General features: G+C 42.1%; 2 protein-coding genes across 2 annotated transcripts; both read left to right on the forward strand.

Annotated features, from left to right (window-relative positions):
- The first annotated feature begins 692 nt into the window (after positions 1-692).
- On the forward strand, positions 693-21,822 carry prickle3 (prickle homolog 3). The gene is made up of 11 exons (XM_070910382.1): positions 693-734; positions 6,979-7,061; positions 14,378-14,561; positions 14,792-14,905; positions 16,384-16,521; positions 16,866-17,069; positions 18,463-18,649; positions 19,116-19,454; positions 19,581-19,886; positions 19,991-20,380; positions 20,477-21,822. Exons 1-11 carry the CDS (start codon positions 693-695, stop codon positions 20,935-20,937), a joined length of 2,448 nt encoding a protein of 815 aa, XP_070766483.1. The 3' UTR covers positions 20,938-21,822.
- Positions 21,823-22,062: 240 nt separating this feature from the next.
- fam110a (family with sequence similarity 110 member A) lies at positions 22,063-25,277 on the forward strand. Its single transcript, XM_070910798.1, has 2 exons — positions 22,063-22,175; positions 23,436-25,277. Exon 2 carries the CDS (start codon positions 23,636-23,638, stop codon positions 24,911-24,913), a length of 1,278 nt encoding a protein of 425 aa, XP_070766899.1. The 5' UTR covers positions 22,063-22,175; positions 23,436-23,635; the 3' UTR covers positions 24,914-25,277.
- Positions 25,278-25,720: the final 443 nt, after the last annotated feature.

The following is a 25,720-nucleotide window of genomic DNA, read 5'->3' on the forward strand; positions in this document are numbered from 1 at the left end:
TCAGAAGTTAAAGCGACTCCTCCCATGCTCTGAATGCTTCCAGACGCTGCGGATGGATAAATAAAGTCTAAACATGGTATGAAACAAAAAGTATAGTAGGGATGTCTAAAGTATAGTCGAGAGAGTTGGGTTTTATGTACAACGGTTAACTTCCTTGTAGCCTGTGTTAAGTAACGTTACAGGCCAAACTTTGGGACAGTCGGCCGCCTGCGTTCAGGTTAACGGACGCGGGAGGTAAAGTTAGAGCCTCGTCCAGTTAGCTAGGTACTGTCAGGATGGCGGTTAAGCGCCCACACCTTCAAGATAAAAGCGGGGACGTTATCAGTTTGAATTAAAAGCGCTCGTCTGTAAATATTTTGACAAGAAAATAATCTCGTGTGTATTTGATGAAAGTGTGTTTCTTAATTTGGCTTTTATTTTGTTTCTGCTCAAGAAATGTCAAACATAGGTGTTAATACGTGTTTTAAGTTGAAAGCTCAGCCGGAAGTCACATTTTTCAGTTAGGCTAGCTTGTCAGTTGAGTTGCCTAAGTAGTTTAGCTGAGGCGGAAGGAGGAGTCTGTGGCAGTCTGAGGGGAACATCATGTAGTTCAACACAGACTTTGTGACTTAAACTATTTAGACTTCGGTGTTTCTTCACTCCGTTTGTTCACTCGGGAACTCATTTGTGTTTTTTAACATCCCACTCACATCATGTTCCTGCGCGGGTCTAAAAAGCGACGGTCGAACCGTTCGGTAAGTGTCTATTTTTTCCCCATTTATTTCTTAATTGCTTTCACAACTCAGTTAACACTTTTGGTAACCTGTTATACCATCTTCTTGTAACACACGGGTTATTTTTAAGGTGTTGAAGCCCTTCTCTGCTTCACTGTAATAGCAGACTTGAGATGAATTTCTAAGTTAGGCTATTCAAGTCCAACACAGAAAACAGCCCAAGCGGAACTTTGTCCCACCTTCACCTGGCTTTTGTGTCGGTACGTTGCTTTTTGCAAACACATCCCACTCCTTTCCTACACTTACAATAAATTATGTTATATTATTTTATCATACCGTGAAGCAGAAAGCCCTACATTCTTTGTTTCTTAAGTCATTTCGGCGCCCCAGGTATAGTCAGGAGGGGTCAGACTACGTCATAGATTTTTACCTGAGCAGGTTGGGATGTTGTAGCTGTAACCTGAACATGTTTATTACCTTTGTCAGGTTTTCATTACAACAACAATTGATGCTCTGTTAGATTATGCTCTTGTTGGACTTTTGCCCAAAACACAGCCTATATGGTCAGGTTACTGAACAAATGAAGCTTGTTTTCGGACCAGACTAACAGCTGTGTGGCCATGAAACATCTGGCTCTGCAGCACACTTGGAGTATATCCAGACAGTGACTGTGAATCCAACTACAATCATGCCACACTACTTTCACATTCAACGTGGACTTCATGCACCAGTCAATAGCAAACCAATTCATTTTTTTCCGAACTTATCTTAACTCTGTGTTAGTAAGCTTGTATATGCATTTGTTAGTATTTGATATTGATCTTGCAATTGACATGAAACACATAATTTGTGTAAGCCCTTTAACAGTATTTAAACATTCAGAACACCTGTTCCCACCGGACACATACAATAACTACTCTCAAGTATTAATGAATACCATCAATATTTCATGCAACACTCCATTACATCAGCACTTGAAAAGTGAGTTTTGAATCATGTTACAACACAGATGTTAACGCGTGTAAAGTGTGTGAGATGTATGTATATAGCTTTTATTTAAATTCAAAGTTATTTCTTTATTTAAAGTTATTTGTAGATTATCAGCGCAGGGAATTCCTTTTCCTAATAGCTGCACTACAATTAAGTAATATCATTTAGAGTGTTAATCTGATTGTTGTGGCCAGATGAAATGGACAATGAAGGTAGGTATATACAGTACCTCCTTCATCATTACAATGGTTTTTGTCTCAGGGACTGGGTTACTCATCCACAATTTAAATTAAATATTATTTTAGGGCTCCAATAATTATACCCAAATTAAATGTAATGTTGTCAATTATCCAATGTTAATAGACTAAACATGACAAGGCAAGGCATATGACTGTCTGATACATGTACAAGTGTAGAGAATGTACAGTAAAAATACTATGTGATTCAAGATGTTGAAACACTTGTTTTCCCAATGATTGATAAGATGGACGTACAGTCAGATCCACAAACAGAAAACTGGTATTACAGACTAATCAAAGAAGCAGTGCCGTCGTATTCCACTTGGCCAATATCCAGGCGGATTTTAGCAGGACAAAACTATGCACTCTTTTTGTGATTGTTTTGTATCTTTGAAGCTGTTGTAGTATTGCAATGTGCACTTAACCTGAGATACGTGTGTTAGCCAATAGCCAGTGATCTGAGTGTCTGAGTGAATATCAAGTTTGAGCTGTTTTTTCTGGTAATAAATACCTTTTTAGATAGTGACTTGCTGAATATCTAGCAATTGTTTTTTTCACAGCAGATATTTTGACATCTGCTGAAAAACACAGGTGTAAATAATAAATTTGATGATGACTAAATTCCATTTAGCTGCTTTGGTTTCAGGGTCCTCGTATTGTGCATGCTGATGCTGGCTCACTGTCATGTTACAAGTAATACCTGTGCCTTTCCTACTAAGTCAAAATGTCTGCTGTGAAAAAAGGCTTATTAAGGTTTTCTTCCGTTAAAACTCTTCTGTTACATTAAGTCCCAACTCACAACAGCACTGTCACAGATACAGTATCCCTCAGAATGACACTTGTATTTGGTAAACCCATCCAGTTGTTAAACATTGTTGTTTGAGTTGACCTCGGCAGCAGGAAGCAGCGATGCACAAACCATAAGAGCAACAAGAAATGTTGTGCCACAGAGCTTAGGGACGCCTGGCCTGCAGGCTGTCTGTTTGATCCTGTCCAGTGAGGAGAGGTGCATCTACTCGGCATGCCAAGGCAGCGAAGGCCCCCGACCTACGACCCCTTCTGTTAATGTTTAACCCCTTCACAACCACAACACTGAGGAAGGGGAAACCTAAATGACAATCACTGTCTTCTGTCTCATTCATCTCTCATTTAGGTTAATAAAGTGCTTCCCTTTTACCTGAAGAGTACCACTCATTCAGCATTTAGTACAGGCCTAATGACATAATTTAGGTCTATTAATAATCCATTCTCTTATATTATTAAGTAATCGCTGGCTGAACCAATGCAGTTGCCTTCTGATGTCAGATAAGAAAGCTGGCAGACTTTCAGTTTGTCCATTACCTGGTTACACGGTTACTTGGTAGCAAGAAAGAGCTCAAGCAAACCAAGGCAGCGCCATGTGATTAAACCTTATACCCACTTAGTGAAAACAAAGGAGCTGATATGAAAAGTCTGACGCCGGTCTAAGTGTGAGCATGTGAGCTAATGTGAACTTGTGAATGTATTATTTACTTTACCCACGCTTAGTTTAGAAGAAACTTCCTACCACCACTCCCATCACATCCTTCACTTACAGCACAATAGGCGAACCTCATTGTTGGGCCACAAACTTGACGCATTATCTTTTGTGGAAAACTGAAAGGAAACACGTGAAACCTACAAGTCCGTGTGTAGCCTTGACATATAGGACACTGCCATCATGATAAGGAAACTTAAAGCTAACTGGCAGCGGCTAATGTTCAAGGCTGAACGGTTGTCCTTTTCTCCATTAAGGAGTAAATTAAAGGTTCCTGCCTATTTAACAAGGAGTTTGTAACAAGGAGAAAACAACAGCTGGGAGATGTTGATGTTTTTTTCCATCTCATAATCTATTTTGTGATCACATGATGTGTTAATTAGAAACAAGTTGACAGGTTTTTATGCATCTTTGGATATGTTTTTTTTAATGAACAAAATTGTATTGAATGGTGAATGAAAACTCTCCAGGGTGTTCTCTTGTTTTCTGGGACAAAATATTTCACGTAAATTTAAAGGCTTTTCTCAGGATTCCTAATCCGTCATTATTCATTACGTCATGATTGTACCCATGCTTAACTCTTAATTACTATCTGTCTGTAACGTAGGCAGACCCTCCATCTCATCATTCTGAGATGGGCGTTTTAAAACTCACAGTTGATCGAATGGCTGTCTCTGGATTTCCAGAGGTCTTGGTATCTTAATTGTTTGGTCAGATTTAATTCAGATCACTGTGGAGTTGACGAGACGGAGATATGACACAAGATTACCCTTACCTACAGAAAACCCTCATTTATACCTCTCACCTAACATAATGTCTAACCTATTACCTAAAATATTTCTAACCCTTTCCATAACATAACCACCTTTAACTTTTCATTTCATTTCACATTTCAAAACTGTGGCTCTTCATTCTTACAACTCATACCTGTTAGGGTAAAGAGGTTAAATGTTTTGGCCATCTCTCTAAGAGACAACTTCAGAGGCAACAGCCCTTCAATATCAGCTAGCTTGGTATCGCTTACCAAATGTGTTTTCCCAAGAAGGAGAATTAAATCATAAATCATTCTGTTTTCTCATCATAAATGATGTTGTAAAAAGGTTAGTGCTGATGATCCCACTCCCCACAATTGTCCATTCAAGATGAATTGTTAAATGATTTGCACGGACAAATGGACTGTACTAATAATGTCAGGCCGCACAAAAGATCATCTAAAGTGTCATTTCATTTCTTCACTATATGAATGGAAAGTCAGTAACACGCTGTAGTATCCTGAAGTGTTTCCATTTCCTTTAATTCTCTGTAACGTTAATAAATGTAATATTTAGGAGTGTAGCCGTACACCAGTGATGAATGTACAAGCATTTTGTAGTGTGTGCCTCCCTGGTTCAGTCACCATGTCAGTGTGTGACAGCTCAGAAACTCCTTCCTAAGGAAATAACAACTGAAAGGTCCAGTCACCCAGAAAACATCTGTACGCTTCATTTAGCTCGTCTTGTCACCTTTCGTACCTGGCTGTGTTAACGACAATCAAAAGTGAGTCAAAGTGGTGATTAAGAAGGCAGCGTGCAGCAAGACAGACGCCAGTGCACACAACGCACACTGAGGCATTTAAAAACAGCACATAAATTATAGTTCACTGTCATATGGGACTATTCTGGACTAACTAGTTCGTGTTTCTACAGAACTGGATACAGTCATCAGTGCAAATCTCTAGCCTGGCACCGTGTGGAAAACACTCAAACAGTATACTTTCTAATTTAGACAAACGCTTAAAAAATGATTTTCTGTTCATAAGTACAGGAAAGTGAGTTGCTAATTGCTCCCAGTTCATGTATCTGCGGTTTCTCAGTGCATTACTAAAGCTCTTACAACCCATACAACCCTCAGATATCAGTGAGATAAGCTAAGCAAACCCAATGTTAATCAAAGCAATGCATTGAAGTTCTTGAATTTGTTCATAAAGAACTCTGCATGGGAAAACAGGCTTGGCGTGAACACCGATGGTTCCTTATGAGGTGTGTGTGGTTGGAAAAAGAAAGATCAAAACACAGCTGAGCAGGTATGCACAGGTACCTCGCTGTATCACGTATCTGCATTTTATTGCTTTGCTCGTTAAACTTCGTTAGCGTCTGTGCGCATGCGACTATTATGCATCTTTATGTGGACTCTGTTCATACGTTTGAGAAGAGAAAATATGAATATGAAGTTTTGTGTATTTTGACAGCCTCGCCAAAACACCAGCAATTATGGGGTCTTGCTCTTTTTTTCTTCTTCTTCTTTTTTTTTTTACAGACAAAAGAGCGTACGAGACACATGCTTTGTCCTACTTCTCCGAATGGTGAAGTGGAAAATGATAGCGTCACAGAATCCCTTCAGAGGAGAAATAAAATAAATATTACAAACAGATTTTCTCTGTCAACACTAAGTTCTTACCACAGAAGACGCGAGAAGAGAGGTAGAATTAAGGCATCAGAGAAAAAGAAAGTGGAGACAAAGTGACTGCATGGAGAGGGAAAGGGTGCAGCTCTCATCCTGTGTCTGCTTCCTTCCTCTCATCTCTAAAAAGAGGCCTGTGTCTGCAGTCTGTAGTCTACACGCACACACATGCGAGGCTGCAGGAATTGAATCAGAAGTGAGATGTGAAGTAGTTGGTTTAGTGCAAAGCTGTTCAGTTGCTGTTGGCTAAGGGACATGCACTGCTCAGCACTTTTGGCAAAAGGCATTTTTGAGATTTTACTTCCCTCATTATTCTGTTTGTCCCGTCACTTACAAAACACACAGCAAAGCATTCCTGAAACTCACAGTTAAATATCACTGTGGCTACGTTTGAAGACTGGTGTCAAGCAAACAGGTTTAGCTCAGGGCTAATTATGTCAAATTCTGGATATCACTTTTTTTTGTCTCTGTAATAGGCTTCACACCCACTGCAAGATTTAGTCCTCATTCCTCATTGCATTGACTAGTGAGTGTACACACTCAACAGGAGCTGCAGTGTTTGATGTCGTACCAGAATCCAGGAGAGATTACTGTCTACTGACTAACCACCAGTGCTGTGATTTTATATATATATAGATATATATATATATATGTGTGTATATAGATAGTCAGTCACAATCCGTGTCAAATACAACTTATTTATACAGATGTTACACATGCCTGTTACCGTACTGTGCAGCCATTATAATGGTTTATATCTCTGCCAGTTGAAGCACACAAGATTTTCAGAAATTGACGTCAATAATGATACATGGCATATCTATAGACAGCCCATACTCCACCCCAAACGCTGCTGATTTAAAGGCTGAAGCGATTGACTCTAAGTGCATTCTGCTTGTGGCTTAAGTGGAAAACACTACTCACTCACTCAACATGATGTTGATGTTCCTGCGGCCATGTCTAGCAAACACTGTATGTGCCAAGTATGTTGTTTTAACCTAACTGTCTTGTGCCAGAAGGTATGAATGGTGCTCCATGGGAAATGATGTGAGCTGAATTGAGCTTGTGTTGTGTTTTTCAGCAGGAGGAAGAGGACCCAGACAGAGGGCAGCCCTGTATGCGCTGTGGAGACCAGTGCCCTGGCTTCCGTGTCCACGGCTGGAGGTATGAACCGTCTTAAACATTGCCAGCGCTGCCTGTTGCCTTAGCAGGAAGTGTTTGTCTCATACTTTATGTTCACTTTTGGTAGAGTTACACTCTCTCCTGCTGCTTTTTGGATCTTGTTTAACTTCTGATAATAATCAGATACCTAAAAGTAAGGTCTAAAATCCACTTTTTTTAAGTCTGTTAAAAAAAAGATGTGACACCCTGACCATTTTAACGTTTCTGATAACATGAGGCCAGTTAACATCCAGCCAGCAGAAACACTTATTTAATTGGCTGACTGTCAGATATAGTGTGCAGCTATCAGCATGGACTGCCTCTGATGTATTCACTAGACATAAAGACACTAACATGTTCTGCTTTGAGGAAGGTGTAATGAGTATATATATAGGAATAGTGTATGTGTATGTTGACATTTTAGGAAGGACAGCAACATTACTACCAAACGGCAATCAGCTTAACTGTGATCTGTGTACACCAGTATGAGGGCAGATATACATTAACAGACAACAAACATGACCCAGTCAGGGCACCACATGATGTTCACAGAGCCGATCAGCCTTACTTACTCTGTGGTCACAAAGAATCACAGCTATAGACTCATGAATGCCATTAAGCCCTGACATCTGCAACAGAAGCGGCTGCATTTAGTTTGGGTTTACTTTATCTTCATGGGTAAACAGAAGCACTACAGAGCAGCGGGATTACCGATAGTCATCTCGCAACATGTGCTGCATGTCTGAGCTCCAGCGATTTAAACTTAAGACCTATTCCTATGTCACTGTAGTATTTGTCCTTTACTATGCGCTGGAAATAGGGTCATATGGTGTAATATTTTAAGGTGAAAAGCATTGTGGTGCTTGATACAGCAGATCATTTCATTTGAGTGTTTACTGACACAAGGCGAGCTCTACTCAGCAGAAGGATGAGTGTTTCGTAGGATGTCCATATTGTGTTTTTGAGTGTTCAGAGACTTTTTGTAACTGCAGCAAAAAGACTTTCAGTTCTTGTAGTTCCTTTTTAAACTGAGGCACAAGCCACTTGAAATATCAGCCTCTTACCTACCTCTTCCACCTGTTTGTGCAGGATTTGTTAACCACTGTCAAAGGCCCTCCTGAGCAACAATTTATTTTATTCTGTTAAGCAGCTTCTTGCATGCTTTCATTTGAGCCCCCTTTCTTTTCCCTCCATCCTTTAGTCCTTTAGTGAATATCCAGCTGGTTGGGTCTCTTGGTTAGTCTAATCCTGTCAATCACACTAATCAGATTAGGCCTTACTGCTGTGATAGTAACCCTCTCGACCACTTTATACCTCCCTCTGTCTCCCCCACTGTCTCTCCTTTTCACTGATGCTGCCCCTTGTCAAATGTGACATTTGTATTTCATTAAGTGTGTGTATATATATATAAAAAATAACAATTTCTTTATTAGTAATCATTCATACGAGCGTAGAAGAAGCAAAGAGTCAATCGCTTGGAAAGACGCTGTATGATCCAGATTATGAATGTAATTGTTGTTGTGTTAAGTGGTTCCAGACTCTAAGGCTGTACAATACAGTCACCAAGTTTGACATACAACTAGAATAAAAAAGGAGGAAGATTTATTTGTGGTTACGAAGGCTGCATTCACAATCCCAGATGGGCACTGCATGGCTGAGGCTGACTGCGGCTGGGTGATGGAGAGAATAAAACAAAAGGCACAGGAATGCGTACTTCATGTAACCAAAAGGCTGTAATTGTATCTTTTAGCTTTTTCAGTTCCTTCTATTCAGGTCAAGACAAAAGCTTAGAAGTTAGGATGTAATCTAAGACACGTGTGCTGCTCTCTACCTCCAGCTTTACTCTGCTGTAAATCTATAAGCATCGTTCTGTTTACAGTATGTTTAATCTGTGTGGAAATAACACAGTGCTGCGGTTTATGGAAGATCTTCAATTATGCGTTTGTCTGGAGGACAGATCTTAAATGACTTTTGGAGGAGGTAACAAAGGGAAACGTCTTGTTTAGACGTTTCGAGTCCCTCAGCTGATCCAGGAGACTGAGGAACATGAAAGTGATTCAGTGATTGAGATTTATGGGGGTCACTTTTTAAGACCCCAGAGTCTGTTGCTAATTGCATCTTCCTTAATAACCAATTTAGAGTCACACCTTCCCTGATGGAGAAGATCATCCAAGTGACCACAGGCTTAGCTGCTGGTGCTTGCTGAGAGGGAAGTGATCCATCTTCATCCTGAGCTCTCTCAGACAGAGCTTAAACTGAGGTGGGGGGCAGATGGCGCTTCCGCTGCCCAGCAGTGAGCGAATTGAGTTACTTTTGACCCACAGGTCCCCACCACGCTTCAAAAGTGTTCAAAGTCGCCATCGCTATTAGTCTGGGTGGCCATGCGGCAATTACTCAGTCGCTGATTAGTGGCAGAGAGTTATAGGACAAGGCCCATCTGTTTCTTAAAATCAGATCTAAGGAGGGCTTCATTTTACCCCACTGCAGTCAGTCTCAGATATAGATTATCACACCAGCAGCACACATTTAAATCAGGGGATTATTGTATAGGTTCCACACTGGATTCCCCACCAGTTTTGATAACTTTATACTGATCTACAATATATCTGCACACCAAACAGCAGTGGTCAAGATTGACTGTTTGAAAGTTAGTTGTCGAAAAACTGCATTATGGTAGGGCTGCAAGTTTCATCTGCAGGTTATTTTCTTGATTAATCATTTTGTGAAAGAGAATGATGAAAAAGGTGACACATTCAAATGACTTTGACTATCATACAAGACAAAGAAAAGCTGAAAGAAAATTACATTTTAGAAGTTGGAATCAGAGAATATTTGGAATTTTTGCTTGAATAATCTGAAACCATGTCAAAATAATTGCAGATTAATGTTTTTGTCCATTGATTTATGAATTAATCGACTGTCTTTTGCAGCTCTACATTCCGTCTGTCACAACTAAGCCGCATTGCTGGCTCTAATGCTGGATTTGTTGAATTGTTATTTTAAACATATTTTGGACTTAAAGCAACATGAAAAAACTGGGTCTTATCTAGCAGACATGTCTTTACTGATTGATTGACCAAAGTCAGCTGTGCTGGCATGAATTCAGGGATGTGTCGTGACTTCACTAAGACTAACAGTCACGCTGCCTGCTTGATATTTCACCAGGGACCATCTTGATCACATAATATGACAAATACTGCACAGCATTGCTCATAGGCTCAAAATCTGCTCGAATTATTTCTATGATTAATAACTGCATCAAAGCAACAATCGTCCATCTGTTGTGAATCAGCTGCAGCAGTCTGGTCAGAGGAGGAAAGACACAGCGAGTTTTTACTTTTCCACTTGGACTCTGATGTTTCATATCTTCAAAGGCAGCGTGAGTAAATGGTCGGGCTTAATTGAAATGTGTACGATAAACGCCCGCTGCATGTGTACTTTAGCTTATCTTTTTAAGTAAAGTTAAAAATCACATGGGCATGTGTCTACCTTGAGAACTGTGTTTGTATTTTCTGCAATGTGTGGTTGTGTTCAATGCCGTGGAGCCTTTTGTTTGAGCCCACTGTCAGCACAGAGGAGGGTGGGAGTCGGGGGTGGCGGGGACATTGAAAAGAGCCGAGCAGACAGAGAAATTACCACGCGGAAAGGAGCTGCCATAGAATATCCTGCTCTTACTGACAGACAGGCTGACAGGCAGGCAGAAGCAGGCGCCCATCGGATGCAAACCTTCACAGTTTCAGTGGAACACAAGTCTGGATGGGACAGCGTCAACAGGCCAACCTGGACTAATTTGTCATGATTACAGCAGGTACTGAAGAAACCATATTTTACTATCTAACAGGATTAGAGGGACGAGAAACTCAAACAGTCATTAAGTTGAGAGATGTGGGCAGACTGAAGGTTTTGTGTGTGTGTGTTTAGATGATGAGTCTTCTCATGTTTCATAGCCTGACTTTTTGTTGTTTTGTACACATCTGTGTGGACTTCAGGTGCAGAGCGTGACGTCAAGTACAGTTAGTGTTGTTACTTACTTGCTGCACACAGTTGGCTGCCTTTAATGTATTTTAACAAGAAGACTCGATGGGATCTTCAGGGAGATGGCATTTTATTTAAAGATGTAGAAGAGAAACACATTTTTCAGCCAAAGCTAATTAAGGCTGTTGGATTTCCAAAAGTTCAATATTTAGTTTCTATTCTCTTTTCCATCTAATACTTCATCAGCATGTGACTGTCCTTTCCTCTATGTCATTTACTACCCTGCTTTATTATCTAGAGTTCATTTCATTATTTAGTTATAATTATTTCATTTATTATCTATGAGTGGATTATCTGTAGCCGGTAAACACAAACAAAAGGTACATCATTAACAACAATAACAGCACCAGCTGTGCCAGCAGTCTCAGAAACAATGTTACTTAGAAAAGCAAATTTAGAGGCAGATTGTTGATTTCTGTCCAAAGCAGCATCTGCTGAGTCTCCTGGTGGTTGATAACACACATGGCTGCTTGTAGATTCAGTATAGTGTGTATATATATATATATATATATATATAGTATAGTGCAGTTCCCTTGTATTCCTTGGTTTTTGTTTGTCAGCACAGTTTGGATATACACAGATGTTGTGCATAAATATAGTATTCCTTAATTAATTACATTTGTCTGTGCACTTTTTTAGACACTTGCACATGGGTGTTCTCCCACAATGAAAGTTGGTGTCTTTCTCTCACAATATTTCACACACCACTGGTGGGAGTTTGACTAGGGCTGCAACTAACGATTATTTTCATTCAATTAATCTGACGAGTCTTTTCTCAACTAATCTGTCTTTGAAATGCCCAGAGCTCAAGGTGATGTTTGTTTTGTCCGACCGACAGTCCATGACCCAAAGATATTCAATTTACAGCACAAAAGCAGCAAATGCTCACTTCTTACGAGGTGGAATGAGCAAATGTTTGATATTTCTGCTTTAAAAATTACTTTTGTTATTGTAAAATACAAAAATTGAAAACCAAAGTGACAACCATCTAGTCGTAATCATGGCTATTCTTGCTTTATAAATTTCCACCAGGACAATCACAGTATATTTTATTTATTTTGTTTATTTATTTATTTATTTTTTTGACCTGTCAGCACCAAATGTGGTACATAGCCAGAGGGGACAAAGCCTAGTTGTATTACATCAGAGGCTTGTGACTCAAATAATTGAACAGGACAGGGCTCAGCACAGCAGGGGTTGGTAAATTGCAGTGTTGAAGTACCCTTCAGAAATGTGCCTCTTTTAAGTTTTCTGAAGTCATGATTAAACAACCACTTGTGAAGCAAAAAAAAAATAAGATGGGTTACAACACACTATACTTTGCTCATTTGTGGGTTCAGCATTTTGTCTGTTGTATATGTTGTATAAGTCCCCACGGTTTAGGTTTTTACAGAAGAAGTATAAATAAAATGTTTTGGCATGTGCACAAACCAGAATTTGGTAAAACTCTGCCCTACCCCAAGTTCATTCAAATTGGCACTTTGTCATCTAGGTTGCATGTGAGGGTTGACACCCGCTGGTGATTATATCCCTGTTACAAATGCTTTCATCATGAGGTGGGGGCGGGGGGGGGGGTGGTACCAGTACTAGTGGGGTGAGATCGGGTGCATCTGCCATCTGTCCCATCATGCCAGGTCTCCGGCTGTGTCCTCCTACCCGTTTACATAGGCATGTGCGTCGTAGTTCCCTCCGTCCCTTTTGCTAACACACAAACACACACACACAAATACAGCTGGGGTCAGATTCATGCCAACATGGCTTAGCCTAAGCTGACTTGTTGTGTTTACTATTATTTATATTTGTTCTACCTTCTTGGTGACTATGGCCATATAAGGTGCCAACCGAGGACAGCTGCATATTACAAGTACATACTGGCCTGGGCCTGAGAAAAGGTACTGGGATCCCATAGACACTTTATTTTCTCTGTTTTGTCAACTCCTTAACAATTAACTTGTGTTGGGTAAAGAGAGTGGATTCAATTACCAACAGTTCAAAGGAAGTTGACTTTTTATGAGACGATTGATTAGAAGAGGAGCTCTCATGCAGTTTACAAGCAGTTGTGTGTGTCTGTGTGCTAGCTTTTTGGTTGTGTTGGGGGATGGGTGCTGGAATAAAGCAGCTTTGTGCCTTGTGAACTTGAGCCACAAGTGCCAGCTGGCAGGCTGTTATGCAATCCCAACAGAGATGTACACATGCAATAAATGTATTGTATCATGTGGTATTTTATTTCATTTTTCTCTCTGTGAAGCACTTTGGACTTTGCTTTGATAAGTGCTCTATAAATAAAGATTATTGTTATTATTATTACATGCTGCATATGGCCACATTGTCACATAAGTGACACCCACACCTCACTGTCACCCCGGGGCGCTTTAATCTGACTCCACCGGTCCCACACACAGGCACACCCACCGCCAGATTGAATGTGGAGTCAGAGGACAAGATGGGGTGTAATACGAGGCTGAGGGAGATTATTGCTCCCATCTTCACCTCACTCCAGGCTTATGTCTGTGACCTCATTTCCTGCTTGTTTGGTAGTAGTTTGTTTGTGCTGGGCCTGATGCAGATCGGGTGAGATGTTGGTGTAATGTAGGCATTAACTGGATTGGATCCTCAATAACATCCGTGCTGAGACTGAGTTTACTTCAGTTGTGTAAATGCATTAACACTGCATACTATACATAGACTATAGACTATATTCAGACAATGTATAGTTCTGAACTTTCTGTGAAGTTCTGAGTTTGAGATCTTGAGATTGTGCTTTTGTGTCTCCGTGTCACAACTGTTGTATTAGTAATTTTTGGCTGCAGGGAGTCTGAGTTGAGTCAACCTCAAGAATGTGTGTGGGTTGTTTTGTGACATAATGTCTCCAACGCAAAGTGTGTTCATAAATAACAAAGTTACAAACTGTGGGAGCGCCCGTATGAATGTGGTGTAAAGAGAGTTATGACTTTAAGAGCCCTATTTTTTGGGTTTGTTTTAGGAGTTGGCCTTACCACCTTGGTTCAACTGTTGATCAACGGTTGGCAATTAAATTTGTGATTTTTTGATATATTTTCTTTGTATTTCTGCTTTGTCAGATGGTACCAGAAAAGAGGGACTGATATACATCTGAGGTCTTGAGTCTGTTGTTTGCACCTTATTACCTGAAGCACCAGGGGAACCCAACTGTGATTTTTCTTGAAATGTTTGACATTTGATCAGCTTTGGCTTGTGTTATAAATCAGTATTTAAAAAAAAAAAGTCCCCAGGGATGAAGCCCAAAGCTGTCCTTGTCTCCACAGGAAGATCTGTGTGCACTGCAAGTGTGTGCGAGAGGAGCATGCCGTGCGCTCGGTGCCGGGCCAGCTGGAGAAGATGATGACAAAGCTGGTGTCAGACTTCCAGAGGCACTCCATCTCCGACGACGACTCGGGCTGCGCCTCCGAGGAGTATGCATGGGTCCCACCTGGGCTCAAGCCCGAACAGGTAACAACCCTGCTGATGGGAAGACGCAGAGTCGACACAAAAATGAATGCAACACAGGCACGCTTCCACTTGTACGTGTTTCTACACACACTCAAACAATTTGATAAGTATGGGAAAAAAATATTCAGTGTTTTTGATTTATGACTGCAATTGTGATAAATTGCTATGTAAATGGGTAAATAGCTCTCTGTACTCTGTCATTTATGTCTTTATGTGAACTCCTCTTACAGGTATACCAGTATTTTAGCTGCTTGCCAGAGGACAGGGTGCCTTATGTGAACAGTCCAGGGGAGAGATACCGAATCAAACAACTGCTGCACCAGCTTCCAGCCCACGACAGTGAGGTAACGTCACTGTGACTCTGACTTCAGATGCTCTAGTCTTTGGCTTCAGTCCTGCTGTATTTTCATTGTGTGGTGACATGCCAAATACATACAAATACATACAATCCTTCAGTCTACTAAGTTACAATCACAATACAATAATAATAATTGTTATTATTGTTTTTGAGCTTTCGACCTCCGCATAGATGCGGTTATAATAAACCAAGGTCTGGGCATTCTTTATATTTCTAAACATTGTTTTTTTGTTTTAATTTTACTTTTAACCTCCTAAGACCTGGCATCCACATGCATGGACATCACATTTTGGGTTATACCATAATACTTAATTCTGCTTATATGGAAATTCAAAATTGTCCCCGTACGCAGAACCACATCATGTCAACGGATGATGCTTAGTTTTTATACTTATCAGGTCCCAATAAGCCCAAATAGCAAAGAGAAATTAAGATAGAGCTTGGGTCTTAGGAGGTTAAAGTAAAAAAAAAACATGTCCCCCAATTGTGGCTACCGACTGTGATGTCCCACCTTTAAATGTTACTTCCAATTGTTTATTTATTGTGATTTATTTTGAATCATACCCATCATTGTGATATGTATGAGGCTCTTAATGCCAGAAGAAAAATTTCATTGGTTCTTATTTGTTCTTATTTTGTTTTAAATACAATTTGAACAGCCATATACATCAATTTATTTATTTAGACACTCAGTTCTTACAGAAAAAACAGATATTTACAGGTAAATATTGTGGAATCATTTACAGCCTCTGACTCTGCTCCTCCTGCTGTCTTGTGTTCGCAGATTGCCTGCAGGTAACAAGTCAGACAGGCAATCTGAGTACTTACCACTCCGAACAGCCAAAAGTCCCATCACAAACAAACTGGTACAATACTAATTAGACTTACATCTCCCAAGTCTTGAGCCTAATTTTAAGTCCCTATGCAGAACAAGCCCCCTTTTTGTCACAGCCCAGGCTCACAGACCACTGAGGATTTAAAGTAATTTAAACAATATTTTATTTGAAACTAAGACCAAAGCAACATAATAAATCCATCTGTAGTCTTTAAGTCGGTGATGGTTGCAGTGTTGAATATATGTGTGATGTTCTGAAGGCAAAAAAACAAAAAGGTAGATGATGATGGTGAGAGAGACAGAATGAGGAGCCAGCCGAAATAACCTCTTACTTAAAATCCATTCTGTTATGTTATTATTTTTGTTTACTATTTGTGTTTCTCTTTTTTTTTTAAGGCACCACCCAATGGTTAGTCAAATGTAATGACTCGTCAGGACCCGCTTGAAAACGAGATGATGCATCTCATGAGGCGTATCCTATAAATTAATTTGTTCTAAATTATAGTTTTAAGATTATTAACTCGATAACAGACAGATTTAATTAATCTTTCTGAACCTAAGAGGTAAATGAGGTGTAGAAATCATTTTGTATGCTCATGTCAACAAGAATATCTATATGTTTCTTGCAGCCCCAGTACTGTAACGCTCTGGATGATGAGGAGAAGAAGGAGTTGCGTTTGTTCAGTCAGCAGCGGAAAAGAGAAAACTTGGGCAGAGGCGTCGTCAGACTCTTCCCAGTAACTATGACGGGAGCCATCTGCCAGCAGGTAGAACAACATTTTTATTTTATGTTTACAAAACGTAACAGATTCCCTCATGAAGCAGGCCAACATGAAGCTCAGAAACAACAGTATACTTATATAACACTAATACATGCAAGTGAAAGCCTATTAAAACACATCAGAAACATGCAGAAGACCTTCTGAGACTGGAGCAAGTTTGGGTGCAAGTAGGTGCAGGCATAGCTCAGGGGCCACAGCACAGTGGGATTTAATGATTACAGGGCTGTATAAGCAAATTGCTATGCAACCTGCAGCGTTCACCATTTGTTAAAGGATATACCATCTAACTTCCTTCCCTCTGCACCACGCCCCCACCCTGATTTTTCCAGTGTGGCAGACAGATCTGCGGTGGAGACATAGCGGTGTTTGCCAGTCGGGCAGGACACGGCAGCTGTTGGCACCCTCAGTGTTTCCAGTGTGCCTCCTGCAGCGAGCTGCTGGTCGATCTGATCTACTTCTACCAGGACGGGCAGATCTACTGCGGCCGGCACCACGCTGAGAGGCTCAAGCCCCGCTGCCAGGCCTGCGACGAGGTGACTGTCTCACCAAGATCCCCAACCTGTCTAATAAACACTCATCAGCAGCAGGTCTCTAAAAGCAAAGTGCAGTGGGAGTCAGAAAGCAAGAAAGTATCCCATTGGTCTAAGAGGCATGTTTAGCTTCATTGTACCCAGTTCAAATCTCTTTCGCCCCATGTTTGCTTTCTCTCTTTACTGTGAACTGTCCACTGGACTCCCTGAAAACTTGGTATTTCACCTAGGCGGTGCCTTACTTCCTGCGTCACACAGAGTGTTGTGTGCCTGATCCGCATTCTCGTTGGCTCGCACTGGGTCGTCTCGTCACTTTTTGGATAAATCAGCAAAGCCATAACCTAAAAAGTTATTAATTAACCTAATATTTGCCTTAACCCCAAGATTAAACCGACAGGAGACCTCACACCTAATTGTAACTTCAAACAGAGATGATCTGTTATTTTTTTGCAATTATCGAAGATACACTTTTTGCTCTTTGTGCTGCTGGCACAACTGCAACCATAACTGGACTTCCCTGCAGATTTTCACATGACTTTTACCGGACAGTTGATACTGGAAAATATGTACAACTAAATAGTGCTAAAATATATTGACATTTATATGATTTAGATAATAAATTATCCATCATAATCTACTAGATGTGAGGTTTGTATTCTGATATCAGTGTAGTATCTTAGATGCCTGGCTCCAACGGGCTTACAAGGCAGACTATCAATTTCCATGTACATAGGTGTGAGACCAAATATACAAATCATAGCAAAACATGAATAGTTAATTCTGTATGCCTTCATACTTGACTTGCATCAAATAAACTGATCTCATAATGGATGCTTGTATTATTCAGTCTAGTTTGCCTAAACTTCTTATTCTAGCAAGAGGATCACGGAGCTCAATGAGGCCACATCTTGTTTTTAGGGAGTCCCAACTGTCCACAAAAAAACAAAGTAAGAACAGTTAGGAGTGAGTTGATTAAGAAATGAGGCCTTTTGTTCAAAGGTAACCTGTGTAGAAAGATCCTTTAATGTATCCCCACATGAATCATCAGGCCCTGTCAGCTGTTTTACTATTGCTGTATTTTATAATTTCCCTCATCAGTGCAGAGTGCATAGAGGGGTATTTGCAGATTTTTCTGTCTGTCTCTTCTTTTTTTGAATGGCCTCTCAGTGTGACTTAAGAGATTAGTTGACGTAGTGGACTAATGGATCTGGCACAATTGACCCACAAGAGTTCCTCAGACCCAGAGGATGTATCTTTTTTTCCCCCTATCTTATTAACCCAAATCCTCAGTACTCATTTTTAGTGATTTTGTTTTACTTCTGTACCCATGACATCATCACTGCTTTGCTGAGTGACCTCTCTGTCTCCTTCCTTTTCTGTTGTTTCTCAATCCCAGATTATTCTAGCAGATGAATGTACGGAGGCAGAAGGAAGATACTGGCACATGAAGCACTTCTGTTGTTTTGAGTGTGAGGCTGCGCTGGGCGGTCAGCGTTACATCATGAGAGAGAGTCGACCATACTGCTGCTCCTGCTACGAGTCCCTGTACGCAGAGTACTGCGATACCTGCGGAGAACACATAGGTACAGAATTGAGTCTTTCTATACAGCTAACAGACATTATCAGGCAGTATTCTTCACTGCTTCTTTGGGAACACGTTGAGTCCCCCTATTTATCATTTATAAGCAGAAGAAAAACAGTTAACAAATGGTTTATAACACACTATAATGTGGTTGTAAGCAGATATTACTAAACTTGTACTTACAGACTTACTCTCTGATAAAAAATTAAATTGGTTAAAACATTTGATAGGCAACTTGAAATATTCTATGTCTGAAAAGGGCTTAAATGTCACCGATAAATGTTTCTCCAAGCAACAAAGTACAATAGAAGTACAATGAGTTAAAATATGGCTGAGTCAATCAGAACTGCAGAACCACTGACATGTATACATACTGCACACACACACTGTGAGATAATAGAGATAGATTTTCAAACTGTGCCGCTGACATAAATGAGATGTGTAATCATGAAATCACTTCCTCTCAGGTATCGACCAGGGCCAGATGACATACGAGGGTCAGCACTGGCACGCTGTGGAGTCGTGTTTCTGCTGCGCCCGCTGTAAACTACCTCTGCTGGGGCTTCCCTTCCTCCCTCGAGGGGGGCTCATCTTCTGCTCCAGGTCCTGCTCGCTGGGCGAGGACCCCAATAACTCTGACTCCTGCGACTCTGCGCTGCAGAGCAGACCACCTCAGCATAAACGCTGTGGGACAGCAGAGAGACACCAGCAGCCACAGTGCGGTTCTCCTCTACAGCCACTAGAGGGCATCAGCCCCCCTATAACCCCTGCAAAAGACTGCATTCATACTGCAGTGGAAAACAGAGGTGATCATGGTACTTTGGTGTTCTACTCAAAATGTTATGTAGGTCACATTGCCCAGAAATTACCCTGTAAGTTAAAACATCTTGTAGAGAATATTCTCAAACATTTATTTGCTCTGCTTCTCTCAGGCGTCCACTGCACCGCTCCAGTTCAAAACGGAGTTCCTACACCCAGTGCTCATCCTCATCCAAGAGGCTCCTACTCACCTCTTCCCCACATTCATCTAGGAAATGGCTTAGGTCCTTCTTGGCCCAGCGACCTTCCACATTACAGTTTGCTGCCAGGGGACTGTGGTATCAAACCTCCTGTCAGTGGTCTTCAGTTCCAGGGAGAGCTAAATGGAAATACTGGATTAACTGGTCTTAATTCAAGAGGAACCTCTACTGCTAAAGACTGTAGGAACTGGGTGGAAAGGACGAACCAAGTTATGCAAGGTATCAGAAACAGGTGCTTAAAACAAAAACAACATAGTATCAATATTATGTAATTATATAATCTCACCTCTCTGTCAATGTGCCCCCTGATTTTCTCCCCACAGTGTTTCCTCCTCAGAGCAACTCACATGTGAACCACATCATTTCACCCGACTCACCTCCCCTCCCCCCCAACCCAGCCATCCTCCCACCTCCTCTGCCCGTCAAGTCTCGTGACGTGATGCCCCAAGAGTCTCCCCCACCAAACCTCCCCCCACCAGAGGACAGACCCTCTGACTCTCCGACCCCGCTGTCTCGCAGTGGCACAGCTAGGGTCAGCTTCAGAGAACCAATCAGCAGCAGCTACTCTGTTGATGAGGACGAGGATGAGGATGAGAATGAGGAGGAGCTGGGAGGGGGCGAGGAAAACCAACATGACGAAGATGAGGTAGAGGAAGGTTTCGGAAGCAGGTTACATCTCCAGAAAGGCATCCCACCGCAGATGGATCTACTGGGTAAGAAAAATGCTTTTAGAGAGTTGAATATTATCTTGCATGAAATTTTGGAATCAAGTTAATTTAGTTTTTGTCATGATCTCCATTTCCAACCAGATGGATCCTCTTACCACCAGCGGAGTCTGCGGCGAGGGTGGAGCCGCTGCCGTATCCCCTCCGACCCTGCTCTCCACCCGGGAGCAGAGAGACACTCCCGACGCTCGCGGCCCGACCGGCCTCGTCTGGACACCCTGGAGTGGAGAGGCGAGAAAGAGAGGGACAACCGGGGCTCCACCAACGCCTCCTCACTGACCCTCCAGCCGGGCCAGTACAAACACGAAGACTCATGTTCTACGTGCACTTCGTCCTCGGACTCAGAGGAAGAGGGCTTCTTCCTGGGACAGCCTATACCCCTGCCCCCTCAGCTCCGAAAGCAGCAAGCCGAGGGGGGCAACAACAGGGAGGGAGAAGAGGAGAGGGAGGTGCAGAGAGACTGGGGGCTGAGAGGCAGCATAAGGAGGAGAAGAGCTCACAGTCTTGGTGCAAAGGACAAAGATAAAAACTGTGCTATCTCCTAACCCCTAAGCAGCTAGCAACAAAACACAACATGTTATTTTCTAAATGATGGCGCACAAGAAGAACTAATGGCCCTTCATTACTCTGGTGTTCAAGCTGTCCAGACCTTTCCACCACCATTGCTTCTGACACACTACTTAGCAAAGGGAAGCACAATAAACCTCAGAAAAGTCACTACCTTAGCTTCAAGGTGTTGACTTCTCATTGTTGGACTTTGAGACGTTACAGTGTAGAAAATGATGTATGAATCATGTGAGTAGTGATGAATGTGGAGTGATTATTGGTAACATTTATGTTTGAATTATATTATACTCACACCTGTGTTGCAGTTCGTGACCCTGAAGTGAAACTGCTTTTTAATACCATCATTTACATATGCAAACCTACAGTAGCCCGTATGACCAGGAACTGACGATGACAGCACATTCCTCCATCATGGTTTGGAAAAGGAATATCAAATATATCTTATTTTTAACTCTACTGTAACCATTTTACTGTGCTCTTATGTGCAATTTTAATATGGCTGTAATGTATCACAGTTATGAATACTTAATGGCCAAATATTATAGGATAGAGTATGATGGCTTCAGCTAACTGTGGTAGTTTTATACTTTGACAATCAAGAGGATCGTCAAAGTATCTCACGAAGGAGAATTTGAGTGGATTTTGGAGGTGAAGTTGTGTAGTCCCAAAAGAAAAACTGCAAAGTCATGTCTTTAAGTAAAAAAAAAAAACACGCTTTAAGGTCATTTATTTTTATATATTTGGTGTAGGTCACTGTTTTCTTGTTTTATTTCGGGTAAAAGGAAGAGATTATAATGTCAGTTTCTGTATCTCTCGATTGTGTGAGACTGTTTTATAGTGATATTAAATTTGTCTAAATGGTTTGTCTTGCTTTGTACTTTATTCCTACACTTGACAAACACTCAACATAGACCTTTGAACAGCTGAAAATGTGTCAGCATGTGGTGTAGCAGAACTTACACAGAGTGCTTATCATCTAGCCAGCAGCATAAAACAATGGCAGGCTCATGTCCTTGTTGGAGAGAGGGATTGGACCAATCAGCAAAGCGGGGGCGGGCTCAGGAGGAGCACACACATGAGTTGTCAAACAGGTTTGTCTTGTGCTGCTTTCATACATATTCACACACATTCTCCTCAACAAGACAGCGCTGTGTGTTATCTGGGGCTAAAACGAGAAACCCAGGAGAGGCCCAGGACGTCAGCAGAGAGAGTCAAGGTGAGTTTTCTGTAGAAATGCCAAAAAAACAAACAAAATGGCAACCTACACCTTCATACAAGCAGACCTGAACTTGTCAGGGCGAGACTAGTATGTAGGCCTTGAGTACATGTGGGACTTTTTTTTTGTTGTTTACCTGCTCCTTTGTGTTTCTCTTTCATTTGTCTTTGGTCTGCTTCCTGCTTCACTCCATGTTTGTCTTTGACTCTCAATAGCAGGACAAGCCAGCACTTGACTCAGAAACACTAAATTAGTGGCTCTATTTTGGTTTGTCTGACCTTCCTCTTGACATTCCTCTTTGGTTTGTAACACTACCTTAATGATATATATCGCAGCACTGGTTGTCTTTACTGCTTTAGTTTTTGTTTTTGTAAACTCGGGGGAGAGACCTGCAGACTTTGAGGCAGGTAAGAATGGAGGTATAGTAGGTTTCACAGCTCTATCAGCAGGAGTTTGGCCTGGCTCAAGCTGGAATGGCAAATATGTAGAGAATGTGACTGGCAGATGCAGATTGTTCAAGCGGATTTCAAACACACAATATCTTAAGTGTATACAGAAGTGCAGAAAGAGTGCCCCGTGTTTATTCATTGTTATGACCTTAAGCACACTTAGAGGCTTGTAACTGTACACAAAGAGGGATGGGTTAACAGATGCTAAGTTGAACCTCTTTGTTTTGACTTTTCTTAACCTACAGAGGCTTGTAGTTTACGAGGAAGCCCGCTACAAACCCTGGCAACTGGCTGCTTTATTTAAAGATGAGGAGTCATTGTTCCCATAGCAGCTGTTTGTGTGTGTGTGTGTGTGATCTGCTCTCTGTTGCCTCCAGACAATAGCTTGTTGACAGCTGTCCTGATGCACCTCCCCATCACCCCTCTCTCTCTCTCACACACACACACACTCTTTTCACAGACCTTCTACTAACTGAAAATGAAGTGTCAGTTTTATTGTGTGTTTGTCTGCGGAGAGATGGGTGACTGCGAGTAATTGTTCAAGTCCGTCGGCGCTGGCACCCAATGAACTTGTATGATGGAGAAGGCTTCAAGAGGATGATTGGCTGAAGTCTTTAAAGAAGGGGGAGGGTTTATGGGTGTAGGGTCTTTGTGGAGTTGGCTGTGTCCTGTCTGTGTTAGAGTAGTAAAAAGTGTCTGAGGAAGTGATGCTTGCTTGTCTTTTTTTAAGGTAAATGTTTTTATTCACTGTTCATTTGAGTTCTTTATCGAGCTGTCACACTCTCCTGACTGATGTGTCTCTTCTCCACAGGAAGTCCACATGTCAAGGAGCTAGAGTTCAACTGGGATGTTGAGGTTACATCTCTTCAAAAATGGAATGGAGCTGATCATGAGAGGCGCAAATGCAGGATAACTGTCTGCAGAAAGCAAGGATTTTTATTCCACGGCGGCCAACGAAAAAGCTGTAAACAGGAAGTGCACAAGGACAGGTACGACTACTACTTTTACAAAATGCCTTTGGAGACTCTCCAACGTCCATTGAGGCAACGTGCGAGGACTGCCGTAGCTGCTACGCCCCCACGTTTGCGGCCCAAGGGCCCAGTGGGGCCAGACTTCTACCGGCGGTTCCCGACAGCAGCAGGTAGTCCAAAGCAGAGTGCGGTGGAGAGGCTGGAAGCAGACAAGGCTAAATATGTCAAGAGTCAGGTGGCTCTCTCTAAACAGCAGCCAGTCGGGCCTCCGGAAGTGCGGAAGCCTCTGCTAAACCCCGGCACTGCTCTGCGGCCCACCAGGAAGACGCCAACCCAAACAAAAACAAACCAGGAGGGAGTCCAGCTCAACTTGGAGCATCTGAGTAACCTGATCAGTGGTGTGAATGATAGACCCCAGTCCAGTCCTACTGTAGACTCAGAGGACAGTAAAGCTCCTGATGGTGCCACCACTTCACACAGCTCTCCTCGGCCCCCACCTGCGGGACCACAACAGAAAAAAGAGAGGCCGTGTCTGCCTCCCCGTCCTGACTGGTCCAGTCCAGCTAAGGTGAGATTAAAAGCCTCTGGACCTGCCAGGGTAGAGAGTCCTGGCTCTCCTGGGTCTCCAGCTGCAGGGACCGTACGCAGAGTGGACGTCATGCCTCAGGCCAGCCCTGGGAGGACCCCCTGCAGACTACCTCAGTATATCCGGCAGCCCCTTCAGCCCATACCTTTACATTCCCAGTTTCCACTCCGCCCGGCTGCTTCACACCTGCGTCTCTTCCACCCCAGAACAACAACAACACGTCCTTCTCCTCTGAAACCTGTTGTTGCCCTATCGAAACCTGACGACCCTCCCTCCTCTCCCCCCGTCCCTGCTCCACCTCACCCCAGCCTCCCAGTTTTCCCTCCTCCCTCCCCTGCGATTACCCGGTTATCCTCCTCCAGCTCCAGGAAGCGCCCCTCTCTGACCCGGTCTAAATCGGACATGAGTGACCGGTGCTCCCGAGCCGGGACGGAGCTGGAGCGCTTCTTCAACCTTTGTGGTGTGGACCCTGCAGACCTGCAGGAGTTGACTGGATCTAGTTCTGACATTGTGTCCATGGCCCGTTTCCGCAGTGTGAGTGCTCCCGGGTCTGAGTGTGCGGGCTCCGGCAGAGAGGGTGAAGATGATGATGAGGAGGAGGAGGATGCTGGCAATGCTGCAGGGCGAGTTCCCTACGGTGTCTCTGTCATTGAGAGAAATGCCAGAGTGATTAAATGGCTGTATGGACTCCGTCATGACAAGGACAATGCAAGTAAGAGCACCAACTTATAGGGTGCTGTTAAATGGTCTATAAGCTTTAAAACAAAGGTAAAAATGTCAACATGTCTGAAGTGATGGAGTCACATGATCAAACTGGTAGTAAACTGAGGTACTTGATGTGACGATATAGTGATGGATTCACTTCCATTTGGCTCCCTTGTTGTTTGTTTTGATTGGATTTTTTTTTTTGGGGGGGGGGGGTTTACTAATTAGAATTTTTTTGTTATTGAAAAAAACCCACTGAGAACGTCTTCAATCTTTTTTCAATGTTTTTTTTTTTGTGCGTGTCTCATAATGTGGATGTTGAATTGTCATCTCTGGTCACAGTCACGTTCCGAGGCTGTAAACGGACGGCATTAAAGATTGAATGATGCAAGCATCTTGTTTGGTACTCAGTGATTTATCTTAGAGTTTAATCCAACAGTGATAACGTTTCCTCAGAGGGGTCCGAGCACAAGGTCAAACTCTAATTTGTTTTCATTCAATTATAGGTCCATATCACGAGTCCATATAAAATGTATATAATGTGGGAACTTGCTTTGAAGCTACTCTTCACTTGATCATGATCATGAAATTGTCAGGCGGAGGAAGAACAGGATTGACGGGCTTCATCTGATGGAGGAAAGTTTCACTGCTGTTCCACAAGAGGTCAGAGCGGTCCATACTGACACACTGCTGTACTGTTAGTACAGGGAAGTCGGTGATTTGATTAAATTCAAAGCACCTCTTGATGTTTAATCATGCACTTTGTGAAATTCTTAGAAAGCTATTCAAATGTTGTATTCATGAACATCAAGGACATCAGAGTGTCGGATTGTA

This window comes from Enoplosus armatus, chromosome 8 (assembly GCF_043641665.1).
Source record: "Enoplosus armatus isolate fEnoArm2 chromosome 8, fEnoArm2.hap1, whole genome shotgun sequence".
Classification (NCBI taxonomy): domain Eukaryota; kingdom Metazoa; phylum Chordata; class Actinopteri; order Centrarchiformes; family Enoplosidae; genus Enoplosus; species Enoplosus armatus.

Excerpts from the sequence above, each read along its gene's own strand:
- fam110a (XM_070910798.1), top strand. The coding sequence starts at position 23,636 with ATGCCTTTGGAGACTCTCCAACGTCCATTGAGGCAACGTGCGAGGACT.
- prickle3 (XM_070910382.1), top strand. The coding sequence starts at position 693 with ATGTTCCTGCGCGGGTCTAAAAAGCGACGGTCGAACCGTTCG. Across the intron at positions 14,562-14,791 it reads CTGGGCTCAAGCCCGAACAG|GTATACCAGTATTTTAGCTG; the intron begins GTAACAACCCTG and ends CTCCTCTTACAG. Across the intron at positions 19,455-19,580 it reads TACTGCAGTGGAAAACAGAG|GCGTCCACTGCACCGCTCCA; the intron begins GTGATCATGGTA and ends TGCTTCTCTCAG.